This window comes from Petromyzon marinus, chromosome 16, assembly GCF_048934315.1.
Source record: "Petromyzon marinus isolate PM22_M1 ecotype Great Lakes invasive population chromosome 16, UKy_Petmar_22M1.pri1.0, whole genome shotgun sequence".
Lineage (NCBI taxonomy): Eukaryota > Metazoa > Chordata > Hyperoartia > Petromyzontiformes > Petromyzontidae > Petromyzon > Petromyzon marinus.
In genome coordinates, this window is record NC_133682.1 from 15677442 (window position 1) to 15701672 (window position 24231).

The following is a 24231-nucleotide window of genomic DNA, read 5'->3' on the forward strand; positions in this document are numbered from 1 at the left end:
AGATAATGTTGCTATGAGTGTGTGTGTTTTTTTAATATATCATTTCCACATTTATTCCACAATTCCAAAAGCTTTCCCTTTTCCACACCACAAAGGGTGATGTGCCTCACTTGAGGTGTGATATCTTGAACATAATTTACTGAAAATGAATAATACCGAACAATATGATTAACTTATATTAATATTACGGTGCTTCCGAACTTGTCATCACTCTCCTTTATATTCTTAATATATGTATACTTTTTTTAGCATCATTCTTGTGGAGGAACCATCATTTCACCTCATTGGATAATGACAGCAGCACACTGTTTTTCAATGATTTCTCCTGATGGGGATATCTCTCGGCGAGTGAGCGTCTTCATAGGTAATGTGAATATTTCATTTTGAATGCACTTATATCTTGACAGTTCATTTTGATAAGCTGCTTAGAGATGTATTATTTAATGTGTGGGGTGAAGGTGTTGTTTAACATGTAGGCTTTCGCGACCAATATTCATAATAAAGGTTTTTGGGTTAGATTGCAGAAATAGAAATGTGTCGTTTCCCATCCACCACCGACAGCCAATCAGTAAGGTTTGTCATGTGAAAAACGTGCCAATTAGCGATTACTTCAGCACATAGTGGTTATGGCGAGGAAATCCACAAAATTTACAATTAAGTCCGATGTTTCACTGGCGATTACAACCAGCTTTATCAGGCAATTTACCAGAATTGTGAAGATGTCTTCCTACTTCCAGTCCTAGATAGAGCAAGATGATGCCATCACTGTGATGCTATCAGCTGTGAAGATCGGAGTGGGGTTTATTGTAATCATATAAATTATAATGGATTATGTTAATGTGAAAATATGCAGTACATAATGCCAGATGGGTTAACCACAGTTGTTGAATATATGATGCATTGAATAGGCATGCAATTGAAAGGTGTATTACTTAATAATACACTTCCAATCAGCATTAAGCCTATAGCTGTCAAAACGGATACAAATATTGAATTAAAGCTTTCGTGACTGCAGGAATTCATATTCTTTGGGTCTTTCGGTAAAGCCACGTAGATACGTTCAAAGAAAATAACAAAATAAAAAAACTACGATTTTTCGATCGCAACACAAGCGGTCTTCATCAGGAAAGATGATGACTGCTTGTGTTGCGATCAAAACGTAGTTTTTTTTGTTATTTTCTTTGAACCTATCTACGTGACTTTACCGAAAGACCCAAAGAATACGGATAAAAATGTAAATATGTTTTATTTATCTCAATTTCAATATATTCTTGGCCAGTAATAATTAGTTTTGCACAACATATCAACGTTATCAAAATACATTGAATGTCTTTGTTGGCAAGCATGTTCTGCAACTGCCAATAGTTATGTTATGAGTATTTAAAATGTAGTTGGTGTTCTTTTAGCCTTATGCTAATCATTTGTCGCGTCTGACCAACAGCGCATGGGACACAAGGATAAATTAATTCAGTACATACCTTCTGTTGATAGATTTGATAATATTTTTTTAGTACCAGATACCAGTTTTTGTATTTTATGTATCATGCCGAATCTCACTCGGATTTCGATTTTCCAAAACTCTAGCGAGTTAATCAGTTACTCCTGCAATCTACAGTATTTTTAATTGCATTATACATTTCAAAATTTGTGCTATTTAATTTGGTTTTGGCATTCAGTGCTCGATTAATTTGTGCATTATTTTAACCGTTTAATTGCAATGCTTCTTTCTGTGTGGGGTGATGATGTGAATCTCCATTTAAATAGGCATCAGTGTGGATTTTCTTTTGGTAAACGCTGTATGTTATTTTACCATTTGGGCCACGTTCGAGCAGAATATCCAAGAATGGTAGGGTTTTCTCCATCTCTACTTCCATGGTAAACTGGATGGATGGGTTTTGCGAATTGAGATGATTTAGAAATGTGTATCTTTACCATATGGCAAGACAATCATAGTGTCTTCCACATATATAAACTAATTGGAGGGGTTTAGTGTACTTGAAGTTAGTGCTCTAGCTTCAACATTTTCCATGTACAGATTTGCAATAGCAGGAGACGAAGGAGAGACCATTGCTGCTCATTTTTGTTTGTAGAAACCACCTCTCCATAATAAAAAGGTGTTGTTTAGACAAGGATCAGGTAATTGAGGCTTATCTTTGTGTAACCCTATGTTATTTACCAGAGTATTGAGTAATTGAATTGACCCTACTCTTTCCTCTCCTAGCAATTCTCTTTCCGTTCTGGCCTTCTCCCACCATTTTTACTGTAAGGTTGAGCTCATTTGGTCATCCCTTGTCTACTTTCCCCCCATTGCTCTATACTTGTTTGTATGTTGAACTACATTCGTACTGTACAGAGCCAACCGTGCTACTCGGAGGTGCAGGTGAAGGACAACAAACTTAACACAAAAAGCAGCTCTAAAGGAATGGGGTTTCAATCTAGTGGCAGAAGCAAAAGCGTGCGATGTAGTGACCAACTTTGTTTGATGGTTAGCCAAATCCACGACATGTGCCAGAGAATTTTGTACACACTTCATCTTGGGAATGTTTTTGCCAGATGCCCCGTAGAGTAGTGCGTTGCACTAATCGAGTCTTGTTGATTCTATGCAGCATGTTGCCGTATTGGCTATGTCATGACTCAAAAGTGGCTGAACGTGTCATAGAGACCTGATATGAAAATTGCAGGACCTGAATATATTTTGCAAATCGTTATCAAACGACATTCTGGTTAAGTATGGTGCTGAGGCTCTTTAGTTGAGTAGAAAACTGAATCCTGGAGTCTACAACTGATACACCTGATCCACAAATGTTCTTGCCTGAGCCAACTAGCAGAACCTATGATTTTTCTGGATTAAGCAGGATTTCGTTTCTATTCGGTAAAGTCACGTAGGTAAAAAATGAAACAACAAAAATCACGACGCTTCGGCCACAACACAAGCGGCCTTCATCAGGTGAAGGGACCAAACTGTCCAGCGGACAGCGTTGGAGTGAAGAAAGCCAAGCGCTGGTCGCCTCCTTTTAAGCTGTGAGGGGGAAACAGTAAACGCCTTGACAAATGAAATTAGCATAAAACGTACTACTGACAGAGCTTGGAATTAGCATAAGATGATAATACACCACCTTGGAAGTTTGGAGTGCCTCTACTAGAATAAATATACTGTACCATTGAAAATTAGTTTAATGTTTGGTTCGATTTAGAACATCTTACCAATGGTTGCTTAATTTGAAACCATCTTCTCGGTTGAAATTGTGTCTGTGTTTGTAAATCTGAATTGCCTCGTGGACAAATCTCTGATGATAACCTGTTGGTTTGCAAAGGACCTTGGTATCGGAGAAAATTATATCGTGATCACCCACAGCGTTGTAACAGTGATCAGCTACGGCAGAAGAATTTGTTCTGCCGTGTTTAAAATCTGATTTGTGCTCGCGAATTCGGTCAGAGACATGTCGTTTTGTCTCCCCGATATAGCAATCACCACAAGTGCAGCTCAATTTGTAAACCCCGGGGTACTGTAAGTCAGTAATGACATCCTTCACGGATGGGATCAGGTCACGGATTTTGTGTACTGTCTTGAACCGGACCAGGATCTTGTGTTTGTTTAGAATTTTGGAGATCTTTTTAGTAACGCCTGCTATATATGGTAGTGTGATGGTTTTGACCGGAGTATCAAGTGGTTGTTTCTGTATGGAGGGAGAAACAGCTTGGCGGATGGTACGGTCAGAGTATTCGTTTCTCTTTAGGGCCAGATGTACGTGTTTTAATTCACTGGCCTTAAAAAGATCTCCAAAATTCTAAACAAACACAAGATCCTGGTCCGGTTCAATACAGTACACAAAATCCGTGACCTGATCCCATCCGTGAAGGATGTCATTCCTGACTTACAGTACCCTGGGGTTTACAAATTGAGCTGCACTTGTGGTGATTGCTATATCGGGGAGACGAAACGACATGTCTCTGACTGAATTCGCGAGCACAAATCAGATTTGAAACACGGCAGAACGAATTCTTCTGCCGTAGCTGATCATTGTTACAACGCTGTGGGTGATCACGATATAATTTTCTCCGATACCAAGGTCCTTTGCAAACCGACAGGTTATCATCAGAGATTTGTCCACGAGGCAATTCAGATTTACAAACACAGACACAATTTCAACCGAGAAGATGGTTTCAAATTAAGTAACCATTGGAAAGATGTTCTAAATCGAACCAAGCATTAAACTAATTTTCAATGGTACAGTATATTTATTCTAGTAGTGGCACTCCAAACTTCCAAGGTGGTGTATTATCATCTTATGCTAATTCCAAGCTCTGTCAGTAGTACGTTTTATGCTAATTTCCTTTGTCAAGGCGTTTACTGTTTACCCCCTCACAGCTTAAAAGGAGGCGACCAGCGCTTGGCTTTCTTCACTCCAACGCTGTCCGCTGGACAGTTTGGTCCCTTCACCTGATGAAGGCCGCTTGTGTTGTGGCCGAAACGTCGTGATTTTTGTTGTTTTATTTTTTACCTACGTGACTTTACCGAATAGAACCAAAGAGCATGGATCCTTGCAGTCACGACAGCTTCAAATCTAGAAAGGATTTCGTTTCCTCTACACCACACGTGCACCGCTCACGTGCAATCTTCGAGGTTAACGAGGCTCTCCATATCTAACTTTGACTTCAATGCGATTTACAATTGTGTATCATCAGAATATTTATGGAACTTGATGTCATGCGATGAGATAACATCAGTGATCAGAGAGATGTATGTTGAAAATAGGGAGGGCTCATGGACGGACCCTTGTGGTACGTCATTTAGGCATGGCATATACGATGACTATCATCCAGCTTGACGAACTGTGATCGACCATGTAAGGTATGATACACTGAACCTTGACCTTAGCCGCCTGATGAGTATCTCATGGTCGATGGTGTCGAAAGCAGCTTAGAGATCGAGGCCAACACAGTTCCTTCATTGACTCCTGACCTTTCCTCTCATATCTCCTCCTCCTGCCTGGCTGCCATCCAAACCTGGATGGTGCTTCACCTTCTCTCTCGAGGTCCTTCCAAAACATCAATCATTTAATTTCTGGCCTCTCACTCGCCCCCTCCCATCCCCACCATCTCCTTCCCTGTTCTCTCCCTCATTTCTGCTTAATCTGTCCTCAACCTTGCTGTCACCTTTGGCTCTTACCTCACCTTTTCCACCCACATCTCCACTCCTGCTTGCAATTTGCCACTTTCATTTATTCGATACCAGGGATATCCACCTCCTCATATCACATTCTGCTGACAAACTCCTGGTTCATGCTCTGATCTTTACCCATTTGGACTACTGTAATTTTCCTCTCCTTGGTCTTCCTGCCTATGCTATCACTCCCCTCCAACAAATAAAAAATGCTTCCACACAGGTTATTTTCAATCTCCCATTTAATTTTCACACTTCACCTCTCATCCTTCCATTCCACTGGCTTCCTGTTTACTACACCGTTGTCATTTCAAATAACTGATGTTTGTCTTTAAATATCTCCATTGCCTTGACCTACCTCATTTTGCCTCTCATTTCCTTCCATGTCCCCTCTCATCGTCTTCATTCCCAATGTTCTCCATCTCTCTCTGTCCCTCCTCCCTGTGCCCAATCTAGTTTTTGATCCTCACTCTTTGCACTGCTACACTGGAATAAACTTCCTCTGTATATTAAGCAGTCCCCTCCTTAACCTCCTTTCATTCCTATTTGAAGGCTCACCTCTTCTACATTGCCCATTTTCTTCCTCTTCCCTCCTCTCACCCTTCCACTCCATCCCGTCTCTCACCTGCTTTTTCCTGACCCTATATGCCCTCTGTTATGGTGAATCATTCCCCAATCCTTGCACGTCCCTGCCATCTAAAGCACTCTATTTTTGTTACCACTTTTAATTTAAGAAAAGCACATTGAAATGAAGTGCTCTATAAAATAAGATAATATGAGCTAAGGTTGAATCATCCAACATTGAATATATTGGTTACCAAGGACCACCTATCCCCATGATATTACTCTGTAGCTTTTGTTCCCTTGTCCAGGGCCCTCACAGGCAGAGAAAGGGCCTGAATTATTGGAGTCTCAGAGTCACTTTATCTGCTGGTACACTCCACAAAGGACTTCGAAGTTGAGTCATCATATCACCTCTGTAGCCATGAGTCTTCCTGTGGACCCACATGCCTCAGAGCCCTCTTTCCATGGCCACATGGTTGAATCGGTGGCTATGTCTCTTGACAACCAGGTTGCCCATGTCAGCCCCGTGTGTTTAGCTGTCACTGGAAGCCGAATCACCACCTCCACCACTAATGCAATGATTACACGTTCACAACACTCATTACCACCAGCACCCCCATCATCATCACCACGGCCACTCTCATCACACCTACGATCACCATATCTACTTAACCACCATCACTCATTACAACCACCACCGTCACCTTAAAAACCACTAATACAAGCACACCTATCATTAGCATCACCACTAGCAGCACCACCAAACACCTCCACGAGCAGCACCGCTTATAATAGGTGTTGAAGGAGTTTGTGGCCTGATGTAGAATTCTGATATAACAGAGATTATGCTTTTGGGATCTCAAAATAAATTTAATAACACGGCAGGGTGGTGTAGTGGTAACACACCTCATAGCAAAAAGGGCTTGGGAACGATTCCCGACTCGGGCGCCTTTCTGCGTGGAGTTTTTATGTTCTTCCCCTGTACTGTATGGGTTTGCTCCAATAGCAAAAAAAACAATGCAATTAAATATCCCAATGCCTGTAAATTGCACTACTCAAATGGCATGACAGCAACATTGCCCCCGAGTGTGAAAACTTGACGGCACCCTCTTGAAAAGGAGTATCGAGACTGAGTGAGGCTTTCCTAGGTAAATAAACATAAAAAATATCCCTGTGTGATTTCTCCTGTCACTGGAAGGCTGAGATGACAAGTACAGGTGCTATTATCAAGTAAAAATTTCCTTTGAGCAACGTATCAGGAATGTCGCTCAGATATCTGAGGGTATTTGCCCCGAGACTGTTATTACACTCTGTCGCATGAACGTGTACTGACATGGGGATGTCACTGTATGGTGCCGGCCTGGAAGAGTCTTGCCGTTCAATGTTCCTACATCGTGGACAGCACCGTGTGGGTGACTGTGTGTAATACCAGCCCTAGCGGGGCTTGGCCAGCACTGAGATAGTGCGGGCACCACACACAGTGTGTGGTGGGAGCTCCCCCAAGAGGGAGGGGGTGAGTGTCAGCCCAGGGGCAGGGTTGCCCCGGGCCGTGGCACTCTGGTTGACCCCGTAGACACGTGATCCGGGATGTCTACACAGAGGGCCCAGGTGGGGGGACTGCTGGGTGATCACGTGTCCAGAGAGAGCTCTTGAGAAGGATCGAGAGGGAACGAGAATGTTCAGGAAGGTTGGTGGGGCTGAGGGCGGAGTAGCCCCAACCGGAGAGGGATATAAGGGTCCCTGAGAGGGACTGGGGTCGCTGCAATCTAAAGGCTGGAAGCTCAACATCTACAAGCGGAAAGCTCTACATCTCAAGCTGAGGCTCTCCATCCCACGAGGCAACCACGTGGTTGGAAGACCCGAGTGAGGGATCGACCCTTCGTATCAGTAACTCGCTGTAGTCTGGTAAAGGGGCAGTTACCCCTTTGTGTTACGGTGTTACGGTGTTACAAATAAAAGTGTTGCCTCTAAAAGGAACAACGTCTGCGACTCAGTTGGACCCACTACAACTGGTGTCAGAAGTGGCCAACACGCTTGTTACTCAACTAAGCTGTAGACTACTGTATGTCTACACGTTGCGGACCGAGTACCTGCATGTCAGACGATGAGGATGAGGACTTCATACAGCTTGCAGGAAGATGCGGGGGAGACGCTGTCAGCGGAGCCTGGTGCTGTCCGGGGACTCAATGCTTCGCCGTCGGTGGTGGCGACCCTCCGGGAGGTGCACGAGCGTCTCGCGGAGCTCCTCCACACGGCGACTTCGCTCTTGGCGCAGTTGAGCCTTGCAGTCTCGCCGGCGATGGAAGGAGCGTCAAGACTGATCATGAATGGTGACTCTGCCGCCATTTCACGACAGGCGGGAAACTCGGTGGTGCAGCCCGCGCAATCGGCCGCCATTTTACCACCTGCGTTGAGCGCGCAGCCTGCCAAGCTTCATTGCTCCCGACGGCGATTGGGTGGCTTTCAAGTGGCGGTTCCTCGCAAACGCCGGCTTGGCGGGGTGATTGGAGAAGGAGGAGCTGCGGTCGCTACCTATCGTCCTTGATGAAGATGCCCGTGCAGCGTTTTTTGCCATCCCGCCGCTGGAAAGATCCACCCTTACGCAGGCCTTCGATCAACTGGCGTCCATCTACGGGCCTCTGGCCTCTGGCCCGTAGACGGACGTGCGCCATAAAGTCGCCAAGTGCGTCCGAGCCCAGCAACTTTTGCATTGGGACGGGGTGCTGGCGACTTGCGCTGTGTCCCGCACGGAGCCGGGGCCACCGCATGCTGTGGGGCCCCTTACGGAAGGCGCGTCGACTCAGAAGGGTGGTGACCGGAGTGACGGTGCCACGCGGCGGACGGACAAGCGGGGGCAGTCGAGGTCGTCTTTTCGTTCCAGAGGCGGCCGTGTTACCTGCTACCAGTGTGGCCTGTCAGGCCACGTTGCTTCAGGCTGCCGTGTCCCACGTCGGCGTCTTCTGGCATTACCGCCATCCTGTTCTCCTCCACGATCTGAGGCGAGTCCGGACACACTCCACACTCGACCCCGGGCCTCACTTCACTCATCTAGGCAATTTGAGTCGCGGCCCGATCGCGCGTCGGTAGGGGAAAGTCCTACATGTAATTGCGAGGTGCGTCAGCTCCGACCGGGTCAGTGGTCGGAGATGGCCCATCGAGTTGTGGCTGCCACCGAGGGTTCGTCTATGGTGCTTGGGTCTATCGAGGGAGTGGAGACAAGTATGCTGATCGACACAGGTGCATCGGCAACTATCATTACAGTCCAGATTTTTTACATTCTGCCCCCTAAGTGTCGGGTTCTCGACCTTGTCGATGCGCCGTGTGTCGCTGCTGACGGCGGCTCTTTGGGTATCATCAGTCGGATCACGGCTGGGGTACGCATTGCCGATGTTAGCTTATCGAGACGCATTTTTGTTTCCACATCCCTGACTGTTCCATGTTTACTTGGAACCGATTTCCTTGGCAGGATGCCATTGGATATCTTCATTGACCGCGGCTGTTTGGAATTGCCATCCAGACGCCGTGTGGCATTTTTGCCTTCCCCTACCCGGTTGTGTGCGGCTAACGCTATGGTGCAGATGTCTGCGCGCCGAACGGGGGAGATCCCGCCCGGCGCACGAACGTCTTTTCCCCTCCGTTTGAGGGAGCCGCTCGATTTGGGTACTGCGGGGTACCGAGCTATAGCTCGGACGTTGGTGTCCGACGACCAGGAACCCAGGTTCAAAATGCTGGGTTGGACACACGGTCATTCAGGAAAGTACGGGGTTGGCTCATGCGGCTCTGGCACTTCCGGTAGGGGGCGTTGTTAGGAATGCGAGTGCGGAGCCTTGCACGCGACGATCCTGGGATGTGGTTAGTTGCTGTGCTGTCCGCCCCTCTCGCCTTGAGCCGGTCATTGTGCCACGCGAATTAATCTCATCTCCATATCGCTGGGGTCGAGTGTCAAGTGCGTCCGGCGACCCGCGGCGAGTGGCGACTGTGGTTGCTCTCAGGCGGGGCGATTCTGTCCCATTCCTGGCCGCAGTACACTTGGCATCCCCTGAAAGTTTGCGCATGCCGGTTTCGCGGGCTTCAAGGGGGGTGGACCCGCCGGCCTGGCCTGCTGCTCTTCGTGAGGAGCCGGGTCCGGCGGAACATTGACACATTCCCTGCGGGTCCCTTAGTGGTGCGTGCCCGCCTCCCCTGTGGCGGGGTGGCCCGGCATCACGGACCCACTCAAAGACTCGTACACGATCCCCTTGCGCACATGCTCCCGCGCTGTTGGTTGTTCGTCGCAACCCGCTGAGTCGCGGCGGTTATTGTTGATCCTTGCTGCCATTGCGCTCGCGTGCGTTGTTACATGATGAAGGTGGGGGGTGTGATGGTTATGGGGGATCCCGTGGTTCATGCCATTCATTGGAATTGTTGTTAAGATGGTGTGGTTATTATGGGTTCGTTGGTTTCCTCCCTTCTCCCTGTAAATTTTGTACAGGTGGGTTGGGGTATTTATTGTTATTCTTGTTATTGTTGAGGCACAATGTGTTTTTTTTTGCTCGTTGCACTTCACTTATTGTTCGATGAGGGGGGAATTGACAGCTGGGACGGCTGGATGCTACGAAGGGGGGGGGGGGGGCGATGTAGTGACATCGGGGATGTCACTGTATGATGCCAGCCCGGAAGGGTCGTGCAGTTCCATGTTCCTACATTGTGGATAGCACCGTTTGGGTGGCTGTGTGTAATTCCAGCCCTAGCGGAGCTTGGCGAGCACTGGGATAGTACGGGCACCATGCACAGTGTGTGGTGGGGGCTTCCCTGAGGGGGAGGGGGTGAATGTCAGCCCAGGGGCAGGGTTACTCCGGGCCGTGGCACTCTCGTTGACCCCGTAGACACGTGATCCGGAATGTCCACACAAGGGGCCCCAGGTGGGGGGACTGGTCGGTGATCACGTGTCCGGAGAGAGCTCTTGAGAAGGATCGAGAGGGAATGAGAATGTTCAGGAAGGCGGGCGGGGCTGAGGGCGGAGTGGCCCCGACCTGAGAGGAATATAAGGTGGGTCCTTGAAAGGGACCGGGGTCGCTGCATTCTACAGGCTGGAAGCTCAACATCTACAAGCGGGAAGCTCTACGTCTCAAGCTGAAGCTCTCTGTCTTACGAGGCAACCACGTGGTCGGAGACCCGAGTGAGGGATCGGCCCTTTGTAGCAGTACCTCGCTGTAGTCTGGTAAAAAGGCAGTTACCCCTTTGTGTTACGGTGTTACAGTGTTACAAATAAAAGTGTTGCCTCCAAAAGGAAAAATGTCTGCGACTCAGTTGGACCGACTACAAAGCATTAACATCTACAGTGTGGTATAAGGGTATTCATTCCCACATCGTGTTATAGCAAAATTAGCCCCTCCACTGAAATGAGAGCATTAGCCCCCACGCTATGGCATGAGAGCATTAGTCCCTACACTTTAGCATTACCTGCCATGATCTGTAAGAGAGGCTCCCTCTCGGGCTGTTTTCAAAGTAATATTGGAAAAAAAATTACGATACAGTACAGTGTTCACTTTCATTACAAGTATGTTTTCTCATGTATTTCCCATTCTCAATATTTTTTTATGCTGACTGATTGCTATTATTCTTTCTCATGTAATTCTTTAGAATCGTTTTTGTTATTACATTTTTTATGCTAAGCGCTTTTACTTGATCCTTTTGTGAAAGGCACTGTACACAATAGAAACACTCATAAATGTCATGACAATAAATAAAGTCAATGGAATAAAAAAATAGATATTGATAGATTTTTACAAAATTAGTTGCTTCTCTTCAATTATCCCTCAATAACGATGTGAGAAACTCTTAATATGTATTATCTCTTTGGATTAATCTTCTTTAAACTAGACAAGAGCATCTTGAGATTTATAATGTCATGGAATGTATGTATTTTAACCCTTTGCCATTGCGATGACGTACATGTACATAATCAGTTTTCTTCCGATTCCGTTCCATACGTGTACGTCATTAGAACGTGTACATCATCCCTCCTGACATTGGAAGAAAAATTGAGTTAAAATAACTTTAAAAATACCGAGGCTCCCAAAAGGCCATGTGGGAGGGCGTGTGGCACAGTTTGGCGTCAGCTATCATAGAGTGCCGTTGTGTCGCTACAGTTCTCTGGGTTGAGTAGAGTGTATTTAAAAACAACGGCGCTATGCCTTTAAAATTAACGGTAACCATTTGCACGTTCTGAAATTCAGTGGTGAACGGGTCTCACCCAGACGTTTTGGAACAGAATAGGGTTAATGAGGTAATATAGCGCATTTAATATCACTCCATCTTGTGTTTGACATGCTTTTTAACCATTTGAGAGAAACTTGAGATTCAATATGTATTGAAATATGTCCTCTAATTAGAGAGATTCCATTGAAAGTAATATTTTTATACAGGCGCCCTTTGTGTAATGAAGAGAGCTCATTGACATTCACATTCTATGTTCTATGGCTTTTATTCAACACTGCAAATTTTACTCAGTCGCATTATCTATTTATATTGAAAACCTTTATGCATCATGACTTTATCAGACCTACTGTTTCTTATTATTTATTCTATAAATGTTTTTGGCAAGGTTTTATAAGTATGTTATAGGTTGTGTCCATGTGTAGAAAATTTAATTGCTGTTTGAATGGTATTGAGTAATGAATACATTATTATTGTGAATACATCTTCCTTATTTGTTTTAGGTTCCCATTTACCATCTGGTGGAGAACACAGAAGTGTGAAGCGAGTGTTGATACATGACAAATATAATGAACGGGCTATGCAACGAGAATTGCCAGGATCTGAGTTTTATGATTATGATATAGCCATCTTGGAACTTCATCATCATTTGACATTTGGAGATACAAAACAGTGAGTAAAACAATAACATGTCATTGGCGGCAAGACACAATAAATAACATAATGTTTTTAGGCCACAATAAAGGCTCACTGAGACAAAGCGGCCGCTACATCTGACCCCATTCTGAGAAAAACAAAGATGCTCTGAAGTTTTGATGGACTTCCCACCCTAATTTACCAGAATTCAGGTTAAAACTCACAAAATGAATGTGTTGGACTGGGTCAGCATATCCACTCTGCACTATCTTAATGTCATGCCCTCAATAGTGATGGACTGGGTCAGCATATCCACTCTGCACTATCTTAATGTCATGCCCTCAATAGTGATGCTTTTCTGTTATTTGCGGGATGGATGTTGTTTAAATAATTAATTTCTGCCCTAATGCCACCAAATCCCCACCAACTTTACCAAGTGGTGCACAATCTGGTCATTTTTTTCACGTGAGGGAATGCAAGGGTGTGCGGGACATTGTGTCACAGTCAACAACCAGAAGCAAATATAACAGAAAAGTAAAGAAGCAAACGAAACTCAAAAGGCAAATGATCTGACTCAAACTCTACACCTCACTCTCTGTCTCTGTGCGTGTATGTGCATATGTATATGTGTGTATGTGTGCAGTAGTGTAGCAGTGAGGGCACTGCGCTCATGGCCAACACCAGTGAGGATTATCTGAACGAGTTCTGGGCCTCCCCTAGGTCGATTCAGCCTCAAATGAGGACTTGGTGTGGTGTGTACTCATCGCTGGGTGTGGTGCTGGCGACCCACCCCCTCATATGGCATTCCGGCCTTCGTAGGTGCTCGCCAACAGCACTTTCCCCAACAATCTGTTAAGGCAATATGGGTTTTTTTGTCTTTGTTTGCATGTGTGCATGCTACTAAGATTTGGGGCCTTACCATCAGTCCCACAAAAAACAAAGTACCTGCATGAGTATTTTGTGTCATAGAATGCTCCCCTCCCCTCCCCATGAGAAATGGGGCAGTTGTGGAGAGAGTGGAGAAGTGTGCTTATGACCAGCCCCGGTTTGGCAGCCGAAGTCTCACTCCGAATCAGCCGAGTGGCATCTTTTCATCAGCTGCGTAATGTTGCGTGTGAGCTACCTGGTCTATCACTCTATACGAAGCTGCAGGTCTTCTCAGCCACTGTTATGCCCTCCCTTCTCTGTGCCTATGAAACGTGCAGCCCTCTAATGGAAAATCTGCACCAGTTTGAAACATTCAGGCGAGACTGCCCACAATCCATCCTGGATTCAGCCAGACTGGATTGTGTAAGGAGCTCACAAATTCTGTAGATGGAGTTCCATCAGTGAGTTCTTCTGGAAAACGAGCCAGCGTTGGATGGGTCATGTAGCATGCCCAACCATCGCATGCCCAATCAGCTTCTGTTTGGCCAGATGGATGGGGCTGAATGGATGCTGCATGGGCTAGAGAAGAAATGCACTGATGTGCTACGGAAGGATATGGAGTTGATTGGACTTGCTGATGACTGGTACCAATGGTGTCGAGATTGGACTCTGTGGAGAGAGTTGTGAAGGACGCTACTGGGCAGTTTGAAGGTATTCACCCTCCAGCAACAACGGAGAGCGGAGGAACAATGCTCACAACAACGAGCAGAGCACTGGGCGGATAAAACAGAGCAAGTTTGCACAGTGGGGAGAACAGTAAGTGCATATGCCAGTCATCTCGGTCAGTCAACCCATGATACCTAGGTCTGTTCCGTGACCTGCCGGCTAGCCTTTAACACTTCATGTGGCCTCAAAAGTGCACCTAGCATTGCACATATGCCATGGTGATGTTACCACCACTTCATGGCGAATGTGTATGCCCATGTGTGTGGGGAATGGTAGCATATGTTTAGCTCACTGCACTATTTACCCTGTAACCAATTTGATTCCTGGTCATGGCCAACATCAGTGACACATATCTGAGATGGTCCTGGGCTTCCTTTCTGTCGGCCCAGGCCTAAATGAGTACCGGTTCAGTGTTTAAACATCACCATCCTCCAGTCCATGTTGTGGAACCTGGGCAATGAGTTTGCGTTTAGTGGACAGCTAACAGGGTGAAGTATGTTGGCGTCTCAACTCTGGGCCGCTATGGTAGCTGTGCAGGCCTGTTAGAAACCCTGATGACACCTAGCTGACAGGGCTCTGGCACAAGTCCGACAACGGCAGAATATGTGGAAGTGGATACCTGTATCCTCAACGGCTGTGGACATCGGACAATAGTGGTGTCTCTCGCATCTCAGGCGGAATAAACTTATCTTTGGGTCAACGGTAAAGATGTTATCTTTTACTGCGCTCTGAATGGTGCAGAGTATTTTTGGTAACCCAAACATGCAGAATTATGACACCCTTACAGTACCAGGGATTCAGCGCCTGATTTAAACAGTGTCCATCACAGAAAATGAGCAGGCAATTCTAGGATGACTTGCATAGCTGAAAGCCCCCGCTGCGGAAGGTTATGCCATGATGGAGTTGCCAGCAAGGACACCAAAGAATGTCAAGCCAGACCTGCTCACCGTGTATGTTGAATTTTGTACTGTACGTAGCCAGCCATGGTAATTGGAAGTGCGGGGAAAGGACAACAAATTAAACACAAAAAGCAGTTCTTAAAGAGATGAGTTTTCAATCATGATTTAAAAGTGCATAGCTCCAGTGCATGCCTAATATTGGAAGCAACAGCATTCCAGATGGCCGCAGAACTGCATCTGAAAACACACAATTCAGTGGCCATCTTTGTTCAGTGGCCAGCCAAAAGCCCCTGCGAGGATGACCATAGTGTACATGATGGTTTATGTTCCTTGAGATCAGCAAGGTATTGTGGTTTATTTGTGGCAAGCACTCTGTATGTAATGAGTACGACTTCATGTAATTGTTTGGCAACCGAAAGCCAATGCAGTTCGGCGAGCACTGGACGGACATGGTCGGATCTTGCAGTGCCTGTCAGGACACATGCCAGATAATGTTATACACGCTGCAGCTTGGTAATATTCTTTCCCGAGACGTCCCATAGAGTAGTGAGTTGCAATAATTGAGAATTGTTGATACTACACTACATGCAATCATATTGGCTATATAAAGTCTTAATAGTGGTCGAATGTGCCGTAGAGGCCTGATATGAAAATTGCAGGATCTGACGATATTTTGCACTTGGTGATTAAACAATATCCTGGTCGGGTATGGTGTCATGGTTATTTATATGATTAGAAAACTGAATCCTGGAGTCTGTTACTGCCAAACCTGATCCTCCCACAAATGTTTTTTCCTGAACCTGGGGGTCAATTAGCAGAACCTCCGATTTTTTTATGGATCAGACAGGATTTCATTTTGTGCAAACCACATGTGCACCGCTCGCGTGCAATCTTCAAGGTTACCAATGGTCTCTATATCTAACTTTGATTTCACTGCGGTGTACAATTGTGTATCATCAGCATATTGATGGAACTTGATGTCATGCGATGAGATGGCATCGGCGATCAGAGAGATATATGTTGAAAGTAGGAAGGACCCAAGGACGGACCCCAATGCTTTGCCAACTAGTCACAGTATAGGCGATGACTGTTCATCACCCAGCTTGATGAACTTTGATCGACCATGTAGGTATGACTCAATCTAATCTAATGCCATACCCAATACACCGAACCATGGCCTTAGCCACCCGACGAGTATCTCATGGTTGATGGTGTTGAAGACAGCTGAAAGATCGAGGCCAAACAACACTGGGGTGCACCAGTCATCCATGATCTTGTAGATGTCATCAGTGAGTTTTAGAGTGGCCTCAGTGCTGTGGAACTCCCAGTACACCAACTACAAAGGGTTGAATCTGCCTGTCGCAGTGATGTGGGGAATTAACCGCTTATACCACGGGTGCTCTATGACCTTTGAAATTGTATTCAGGTTTGAGATTAAACAATAGTTTTCAGGGTCACGATGGCTCAAGCCAACTTTTTTCAGGAGTTGTCTTACCTGCACCATTTTGAACCAGTCTGAGAAACAGCCCTCGTCGATCAAAAGATTTGCCATGTGGAGAATCACCAGTGCAAGCACACCCGAGTATGATTTGAGACTCTACGTGTGGATGTCATCAAGTGGCAATCTCTTATTTTGCAGCCATGCGATGAAGATCTACATCTCTGCCACCGATGTTGGTGCCAGGTTCTTTAGTTTAATATTGGCTCCAGGTTGATCAATCTCAGATGCAGACGGGGATAATTAGTTGCCTTCAAGTAAGAAACTGCCATGTTGCAAGTGCTGTGCAAACGACCTGGTGAACTAGTTGATGGCTGGTTGGAGTGCAGCAGACCCTTCACAACGCACCAGAGAGCACGGAGGTGCAGAGCATAGAACAATGTGTAGTGAGTCCAACTGAGTCGCAGACGTTATCTTTGGAGCAACACTATTTATAGTCGTAACTTTAACACAACATCACACAATCTACACTCGGGTCTTGAATGCCCATCTAACCACGCTACGGCAGAACTAGACACGGTCCACAAGCTGGGTCCTGGACCACGTGGCGCAGGCTTCGCCCTTCACCCCGCCCACCTTCCAGATCTCTCGGGTTCTTTCTCGAAGGCTCCTGAGAGCTCTTTTAGAACACATGACCGCCCAGCGCCCCGTTCACCGGTGGCCCCCCACCAATATCATCCGGTCACGTGTCAGCAGGTCAACCAGTGTATCATGCCCCAACGTAACCCTGACTGGCTGACGCTCCCTCTCGCTCCCTCACCGGGAGCCCGTACTGCACACTGCTCACGGTGCCTCCGCGCTGACCAGTGCTCACCCAAGCCCCGCTAGGGCTAGTACTACATCCCGTAAGCGGGCTTCCATGTCAGCACATTATCCGCCATGGCGTCGTAAGCCCAGCACCACACAGTGACAATCAGTCACTACAAATGTACGAGACTCAATAATGAGTCGGTTGAAAACCGAGTACCCCCCTTGCTTCACCTAACATGGTTCTGAGAAATAAATATCTGTGGAAAAAACATGAATAATGTAAGCATATTAAGCACAATGAATGCGACAGTCTAAAGCCAGTAGGGGGTTTCCACAAAAACAGGACTTACAATTAAATGGAAAACTTGGCCTTTTCTTTCACTGATGAGCTGTGTCATCCTGGGGGGCAGTGAGGCTGCTGCAGTGATTACGTTTTTTTTCAAGCTCAATTTGTTTCTCTGCTTAGTCTTGATCTGGGTCATTGCAGCAAAGGATGCTTCGCACATGTAGGTTTATCCAAGAGGTAGCAGCTGATTCAAAGCATTCGTCTCTAAATCAGAGTGTTCCTGAACAAAAACTGTGAAAGTGTTGAGCCATCAAACCTCATCTGCAGGCCACGGTCTGAGGACACTTCCAAAAGTGTTTCCTGAGACTTGCAGAAAGGTTACTTTTGTTGTTTTCTGGCAAAATAAATGGAATTCGCACCCAGTACAACCCAGAAGATCTCTACTTAATGTCAACGCAGTATGACTTGAAATTACAAGTCAAGTTGGCCAAATGTCTCTCTATTATTGGCTTAATTTTTTCTCTCTCAAACTGCTCATTGGAAGGGAGCAGGTAAAATCCCCAGGTGCACATATCCTCTTCCAGAATTCTGTTTTCTTGATGATAGTACCGTCATACAAATGTGGAATGTGCATAACGTTCCTTTGCAGGGGCAGATTCAGCTTATTGAATACATCTGCAGGATAGGCTAGTTGTGCTAGCCATTCAGTGTTTTCAAGCATGGTGGCGAATGGAGATTTATACTCTGACAGAAAGGTGTGCACTTCATCTTACAGTCCAAATAGTCTGCTCAGTATTCTCCCTCTCGACAGCCATCGAATCTCTTTTGTGAAGCAATAGTTGCTTACTCTTTGGTTCTATTCGGTAAAGTCACGTAGGTAAAAAAAATAAAACAACAAAAATCACGACGTTTCGGCCACAACACAAGCGGCCTTCATCAGGTGAAGGGACCAGCCTGTCTCGAAGACTGCGCTGGAGTGAAACAGAGCCAAGCTCAGACTGCGACCTTTAAGCTGTGTCAGAGGGATTAAGGTGCCTCGACAAAGGAATTAGCATAAAAAATTAGCATTTGATTGACGGACTTAGCATGATGAAAGGTGTAGCACACGGCAGTGCACCTTTAAGCTGTGTGAGAGGGATTAAGGTGCCTTGACAAAGGAATTAGCGTAAAAAATAGCATTTGATTGGCGGACTTATCATGATGAAAGGTGTAGCACAGTGATCGGCACCGGCAGTGCACCAGCCTGTGCTGCGAAAGTTTGGGGTACCACTACTTGAAAAAATATACTGTACCAATGAAAATTAGTTTAATGTTTAGTTCGATTTAGAACATCTTTCCAATGGTTGCTTAATTTGAAACCATCTTCTCGGTTCAAATTGTGTCTGTTTGTAGATCTGAATTGCCTCGTGAACAAATCTCTGATAAAAACCTGTGGGTTTGCAAAGAACCTTGGTATCGGAGAAAATTATATCGTGATCACCCACAGCGTTGTAACAGTGATCAGCCACGGCAGAAGAATTCGTTCTGCCGTGTTTCAAATCTGATTTGTGCTCGCGAATTCGGTCAGAGACATGTCGTTTCGTCTCCCCGATATAGCAATCACCACAAGTGCAGCTCAATTTGTAAACCCCGGGGTACTGTAAATCAGGAATGACATCCTTCACGGATGGGATCAGATCACGAATTTTATGTACTGTATTGAACTGGACCTGGATCTTGTGTTTGTTTAGAATTTTGGAAATCTTTTTAGTAACGCCTGCTATATATGGTAGTGTGATAGTTTTGACCGGAGTATCAAGTGGTTGTTTCTGTATGGAGGGAGAAACAGCTTGGCGGATGGTACGGTCAGAGTATCCATTCCTTTTGAGGGCCAGGTGTACATGTTTTAATTCACTGGTCAGGTGGTGTTGGTCCGACATGCAATGAGGCCTATGGTATAAAGTTTATATGAGAGAATTCTTTTGGGCTGGGTGGTGGTGGGAATCAGGCTTCAAGTAGGAATCTGTGTGGGTGGGTTTCCTGTAGACAGAATGCCCCAATGAGCCATCAGGTCTCCTCTCAAACAGAACATCCAAGAATGGTTGCTTGCCATTTTTCTCCACTTCCATGGTGAATTTGATGGCGGGATGTCTGGAATTGATGTGGTGTAGGAAAAGGTTCAGAGCTGGGAGGCCATGTGGCCAAATGACGACAGTGTCATCCACATATCTCTTCCACAGGGAAGGTCTGAGGGTGGAAGTCTGGATGGTGTCCGATTCAAATTTCTCCATGAAAACATTGGCTATCACTGGTGACAAGGGGGAACCCATGGGAGTACCCTCATTTTGCTTGTAGAAGGAACCATTCCAAGTGAAGTAAGTGTTGGTGAGGCAGTGCCTGACCAGCGTAGGTACCTCGGGGTTTAGTCCATGTTGTACCAAATTTCAATTATATCAATGGTATCAGGTACCGGGACCTTGGTGAACAAAGGAGACCACACCGAAGCTGACAAGGATATCGTCAGGGGACAGTACAACGTCTTTGACCATAGAAACCAATTGGGCTGAGTTAAGTACTGCTGAGGAGGTCTTGCCAGTGAAAGGTAGCAAGGTATCCGACAGAAAACGTGCTAGTTTATAGGTAGGGGAGTTGATCGTGGATACGATGGGTCATAGTGGAGTGCCTTCTTCATGAATCTTTGGAAGACCATAGAATCTAGGGAGTCTTGCAGCAGAAGGTTTTAGGGAGGGACGTTTAGTTGGTTCAATTAGGGAGGTCGAACTTGTGATGATCTTGTTGGTTTTTATAGTTAGGCTATAAGTAGGGTCAGTTTTTATTTTTGAGTAACTACCATCATTGAGAAGGTCCTGAATTTTATTGTTGTATGAGTTTTTATCCATAATTACAGTGGCATTGCCCTTGTCGGCTGAGAGGATGACTATATCATGTCTCTCTTTTAATTTCGCGAATTCAGAGCGTTCACCTTTGCTGATGTTGCTAACGGGTTTCTTAGCATTCTTAAGAATAGTAGCTATTTCAGCTCTCGCGACGTCTGCTTGGATGTGTCCTATACCTTTGAGGGCTACATCGACCTGAGAAATGATATCATCTATCGGTATATGTTTTGGGGTGACAGCGAAATTTAGTCCTTCAGCCAATACTGTTTTCAGATTGTCCGAAATCGGGGTGCTACTCTGATTGATAACAATTTTGTTAGCGTCTAATTTTGTGATCTGTGGAACCGGGTTTTTCTTTGATAGGTGGTTGAATTTAGCAATTAGGTTAGCTTTGCATTTGATTGAAAGTGAATCGGCAGAAGAAGCAGTCATGTTGTCTACGTGGTTCCAATCAGAAGGTGACATTCTTTGTGTTAACGTTAAATGAGCTTGTAGGAGAGTCCTGTCTAAAGTATCGAGTTCAAAACGGAGTAGTCTTATCCTCTCTGAGATTAAAGAGAGGCTGGCCTTTAACAGAATCTCTTTAGACTTCGGTGAGGACACAGCAGCAGAAGTGAGTGTGAAGGCGATGGGTATTACCTTGTGATCGCGGCATCTTTTGAGGAAGGTCAGCGTCTCGATGAGCTGTGACTTCTTGTCCCATTGTCTGTTAAAAGCTCTAACAGATAGGTGAAAACCCTCCCCGTAGAGGCTATCAATTCTAGATTTGAAGCTTTTGTGACTGCAAGGATCCATACTCTTTGGTTCTATTCGGTAAAGTCACGTAGGTAAAAAAATAAAATATCAAAAATCACGACGTTTCGGCCACAACACAGGCGGCCTTCATCAGGTGAAGGGACCAGCCTGTCTCGAAGACTGCGCTAGAGTGAAACAGAGCCAAGCTCAGACTGCGACCTTTAAGCTGTGTGAGAGGGATTAAGGTGCCTCGACAAAGGAATTAGCATAAAAAAATAGCATTTGATTGGCGGACTTAGCATGATGAAAGGTGTAGCACGCGGCAGTGCACCTTTAAGCTGTGTGAGAGGGATTAAGGTGCCTTGACAAAGGAATTAGCGTAAAAAATAGCATTTGATTGGCGGACTTAGCACTGCCGCATGCTACACCTTTCATCATGCTAAGTCCGCCAATCAAATGCTAATTTTTTATGCTAATTCCTTTGTCGAGGCACCTTAATCCCTCTCACACAGCTTAAAGGTCGCAGTCTGAGCTTGGCTCTGCTTCACTCCAGCGCAGTCTTCGAGACAGGCTGGTCCCTTCACCTGATGAAGGCCGCTTGTGTTGTGGCCGAAACGTCGTGATTTTTGTTGTTTTATTTTTTTACCTACGTGACTTTACTGAATAGAACCAAAGAGTATGGATCCTTGCAGTCACGAAAGCTTCAAATCTAGAATTGATAGCCTCTACGGGGAGGGTTTTCACCTATCTGTTAGAGCTTTTAACAGACAACGGGACAAGAAGTCACAGCTCATCGAGACGCTGACCTTCCTCAAAAGATGCCGCGACCATAAGGTAATACCCATCGCCTTCACACTCACTTCTGCTGCTGTGTCCTCACCGAACTCTAAAGAGATTCTGTTAAAGGCCAGCCTCGCTTTAATCTCAGAGAGGATAAGACTACTTCGTTTTGAACTCGATACTTTAGACAGGACTATCCTACAAGCTCATTTAACGTTAACACAAAAAATGTCACCTTCTGATTGGAACCACGTAGACAACATGACTGCTTCTTCTGCCGATTCACTTTCAATCAAATGCAAAGCTAACCTAATTGCTAAATTCAACCACCTATAAAAGAAAAACCCGGTTCCTATGATGACAAAACTAGACGCTAACAAAATTGTTTTCAATCAGAGCAGCACCCCGATTTCGGACAATCTGAAAACAGTATTGGCTGAAGGACTAAATTTCGCTGTCACCCCAAAACATATACCGATAGATGATATCATTTCTCAGGTCGATGTAGCCCTCAAAGGTATAGGACACATCCAAGCAGACGTCACGAGAGCTGAAATAGCTACTATTCTTAAGAATGCTAAGAAACCCGTTAGCAACATCAGCAAAGATGAACGCTCTGAACTCGCGAAATTAAAAGAGAGACATGATATAGTCATCCTCTCAGCCGACAAGGGCAATGCCACTGTAATTATGGATAAAAACTCATACAACAATAAAATTCAGAACCTTCTCAATGATGGTAGTTACTCAAAAATAAAAAAAATGACCCTACTAATAGCCTAACTATAAAAACCAACAAGATCATCACAAGTTCGACCTCCCTAATTGAACCAACTAAACGTCCCTCCCTAAAACCTTCTGCTGCAAGACCCCCTAGATGCTATGGTCTTCCAAAGATTCATAAAAAAGGCACTCCACTATGACCCATCGTATCCACGATCAACTCCCCTACCTATAAGCTAGCACGTTTTCTGTCGGATACCTTGCTACCTTTCACTGGCAAGACCTCCTCAGCAGTACTTAACTCAGCCCAATTGGTTTCTATGGTCAAAGACGTTGTACTGTCCCCTGACGATATCCTTGTCAGCTTCGATGTGGTCTCCTTTGTTCACCAAGGTCCCGGTACCTGATACCATTGATATAATTGAAAATTTGGTACAACATGGACTAAACCCCGAGGTACCTACGCTGGTCAGGCATTGCCTCACCAACACTTACTTCACTTGGAATGGTTCCTTCTACAAGCAAAATGAGGGTACTCCCATGGGTTCCCCCTTGTCACCAGTGATAGCCAATGTTTTCATGGAGAAATTTGAATCGGACGCCATCCAGACTTCCACCCTCAGACCTTCCCTGTGGAAGAGATATGTGGATGACACTTTCGTCATTTGGCCACATGGCCTCCCAGCTCTGAACCTTTTCCTACACCACATCAATTCCAGACATCCCGCCATCAAATTCACCATGGAAGTGGAGAAAAATGGCAAGCTACCATTCTTGGATGTTCTGTTTGAGAGGAGACCTGATGGCTCATTGGGGCATTCTGTCTACAGGAAACCCACCCACACAGATTCCTACTTGAAGCCTGATTCCCACCACCACCCAGCCCAAAAGAATTCTCTCATCAAAACTTTATACCATAGGGCTCATTGCATTTCGGACCAACACCACCTGACCAGTGAATTAAAACATGTACACCTGGCCCTCAAAAGGAATAGATACTCTGACCGTACCATCCGCCAAGCTGTTTCTCCCTCCATACAGAAGCAACCACTTGATACTCCGGTCAAAACCATCACACAACCATATATAGCAGGCGTTACTAAAAAGATGTCCAAAATTCTAAACAAACACAAGATCCAGGTCCGGTTCAATACAGTACATAAAATTCGTAATCTGATCCCATCCGTGAAGGATGTCATTCCTGACTTACAGTACCCCGGGGTTTACAAATTGAGTTGTACTTGCGGTGATTGCTTAATCGGGGAGACGAAGCGACATGTCTCTGACCGAATTCGCGAGCACAAATCAGATTTGAAACACGGCAGAACGAATTTTTCTGCCGTGGCTGATCACTGTTACAACGCTGTGGGTGATCACGATATAATTTTCTCCGATACCAAGGTTCTTTGCAAACCCACAGGTTTTTTTTATCAGAGATTTGTTCACGAGGCAATTCAGATCTACAAACACAGACACAATTTCAACCTAGAAGATGGTTTCAAATTAAGCAACCATTGGAAAGATGTTCT

At 45.5% G+C, this 24231-nt stretch overlaps 1 protein-coding gene across 4 annotated transcripts in view; it reads left to right on the plus strand.

Annotated features, from left to right (window-relative positions):
* The window catches only part of LOC116942790 (complement factor B-like), a 103157-nt gene that overhangs the window by 67281 nt on the left and 11645 nt on the right, over window positions 1–24231 (plus strand). For 3 of the 4 annotated variants that reach the window (XM_076067560.1, XM_076067559.1, XM_032955047.2), the window contains exons 13-14: window positions 250–364; window positions 12430–12598. In XM_076067560.1, the coding sequence (XP_075923675.1) occupies window positions 250–364; window positions 12430–12598 (284 nt within the window). The remainder of the gene's footprint in view (window positions 1–249; window positions 365–12429; window positions 12599–24231) is intronic. The other variant, XM_076067561.1, reaches the window with a different exon arrangement.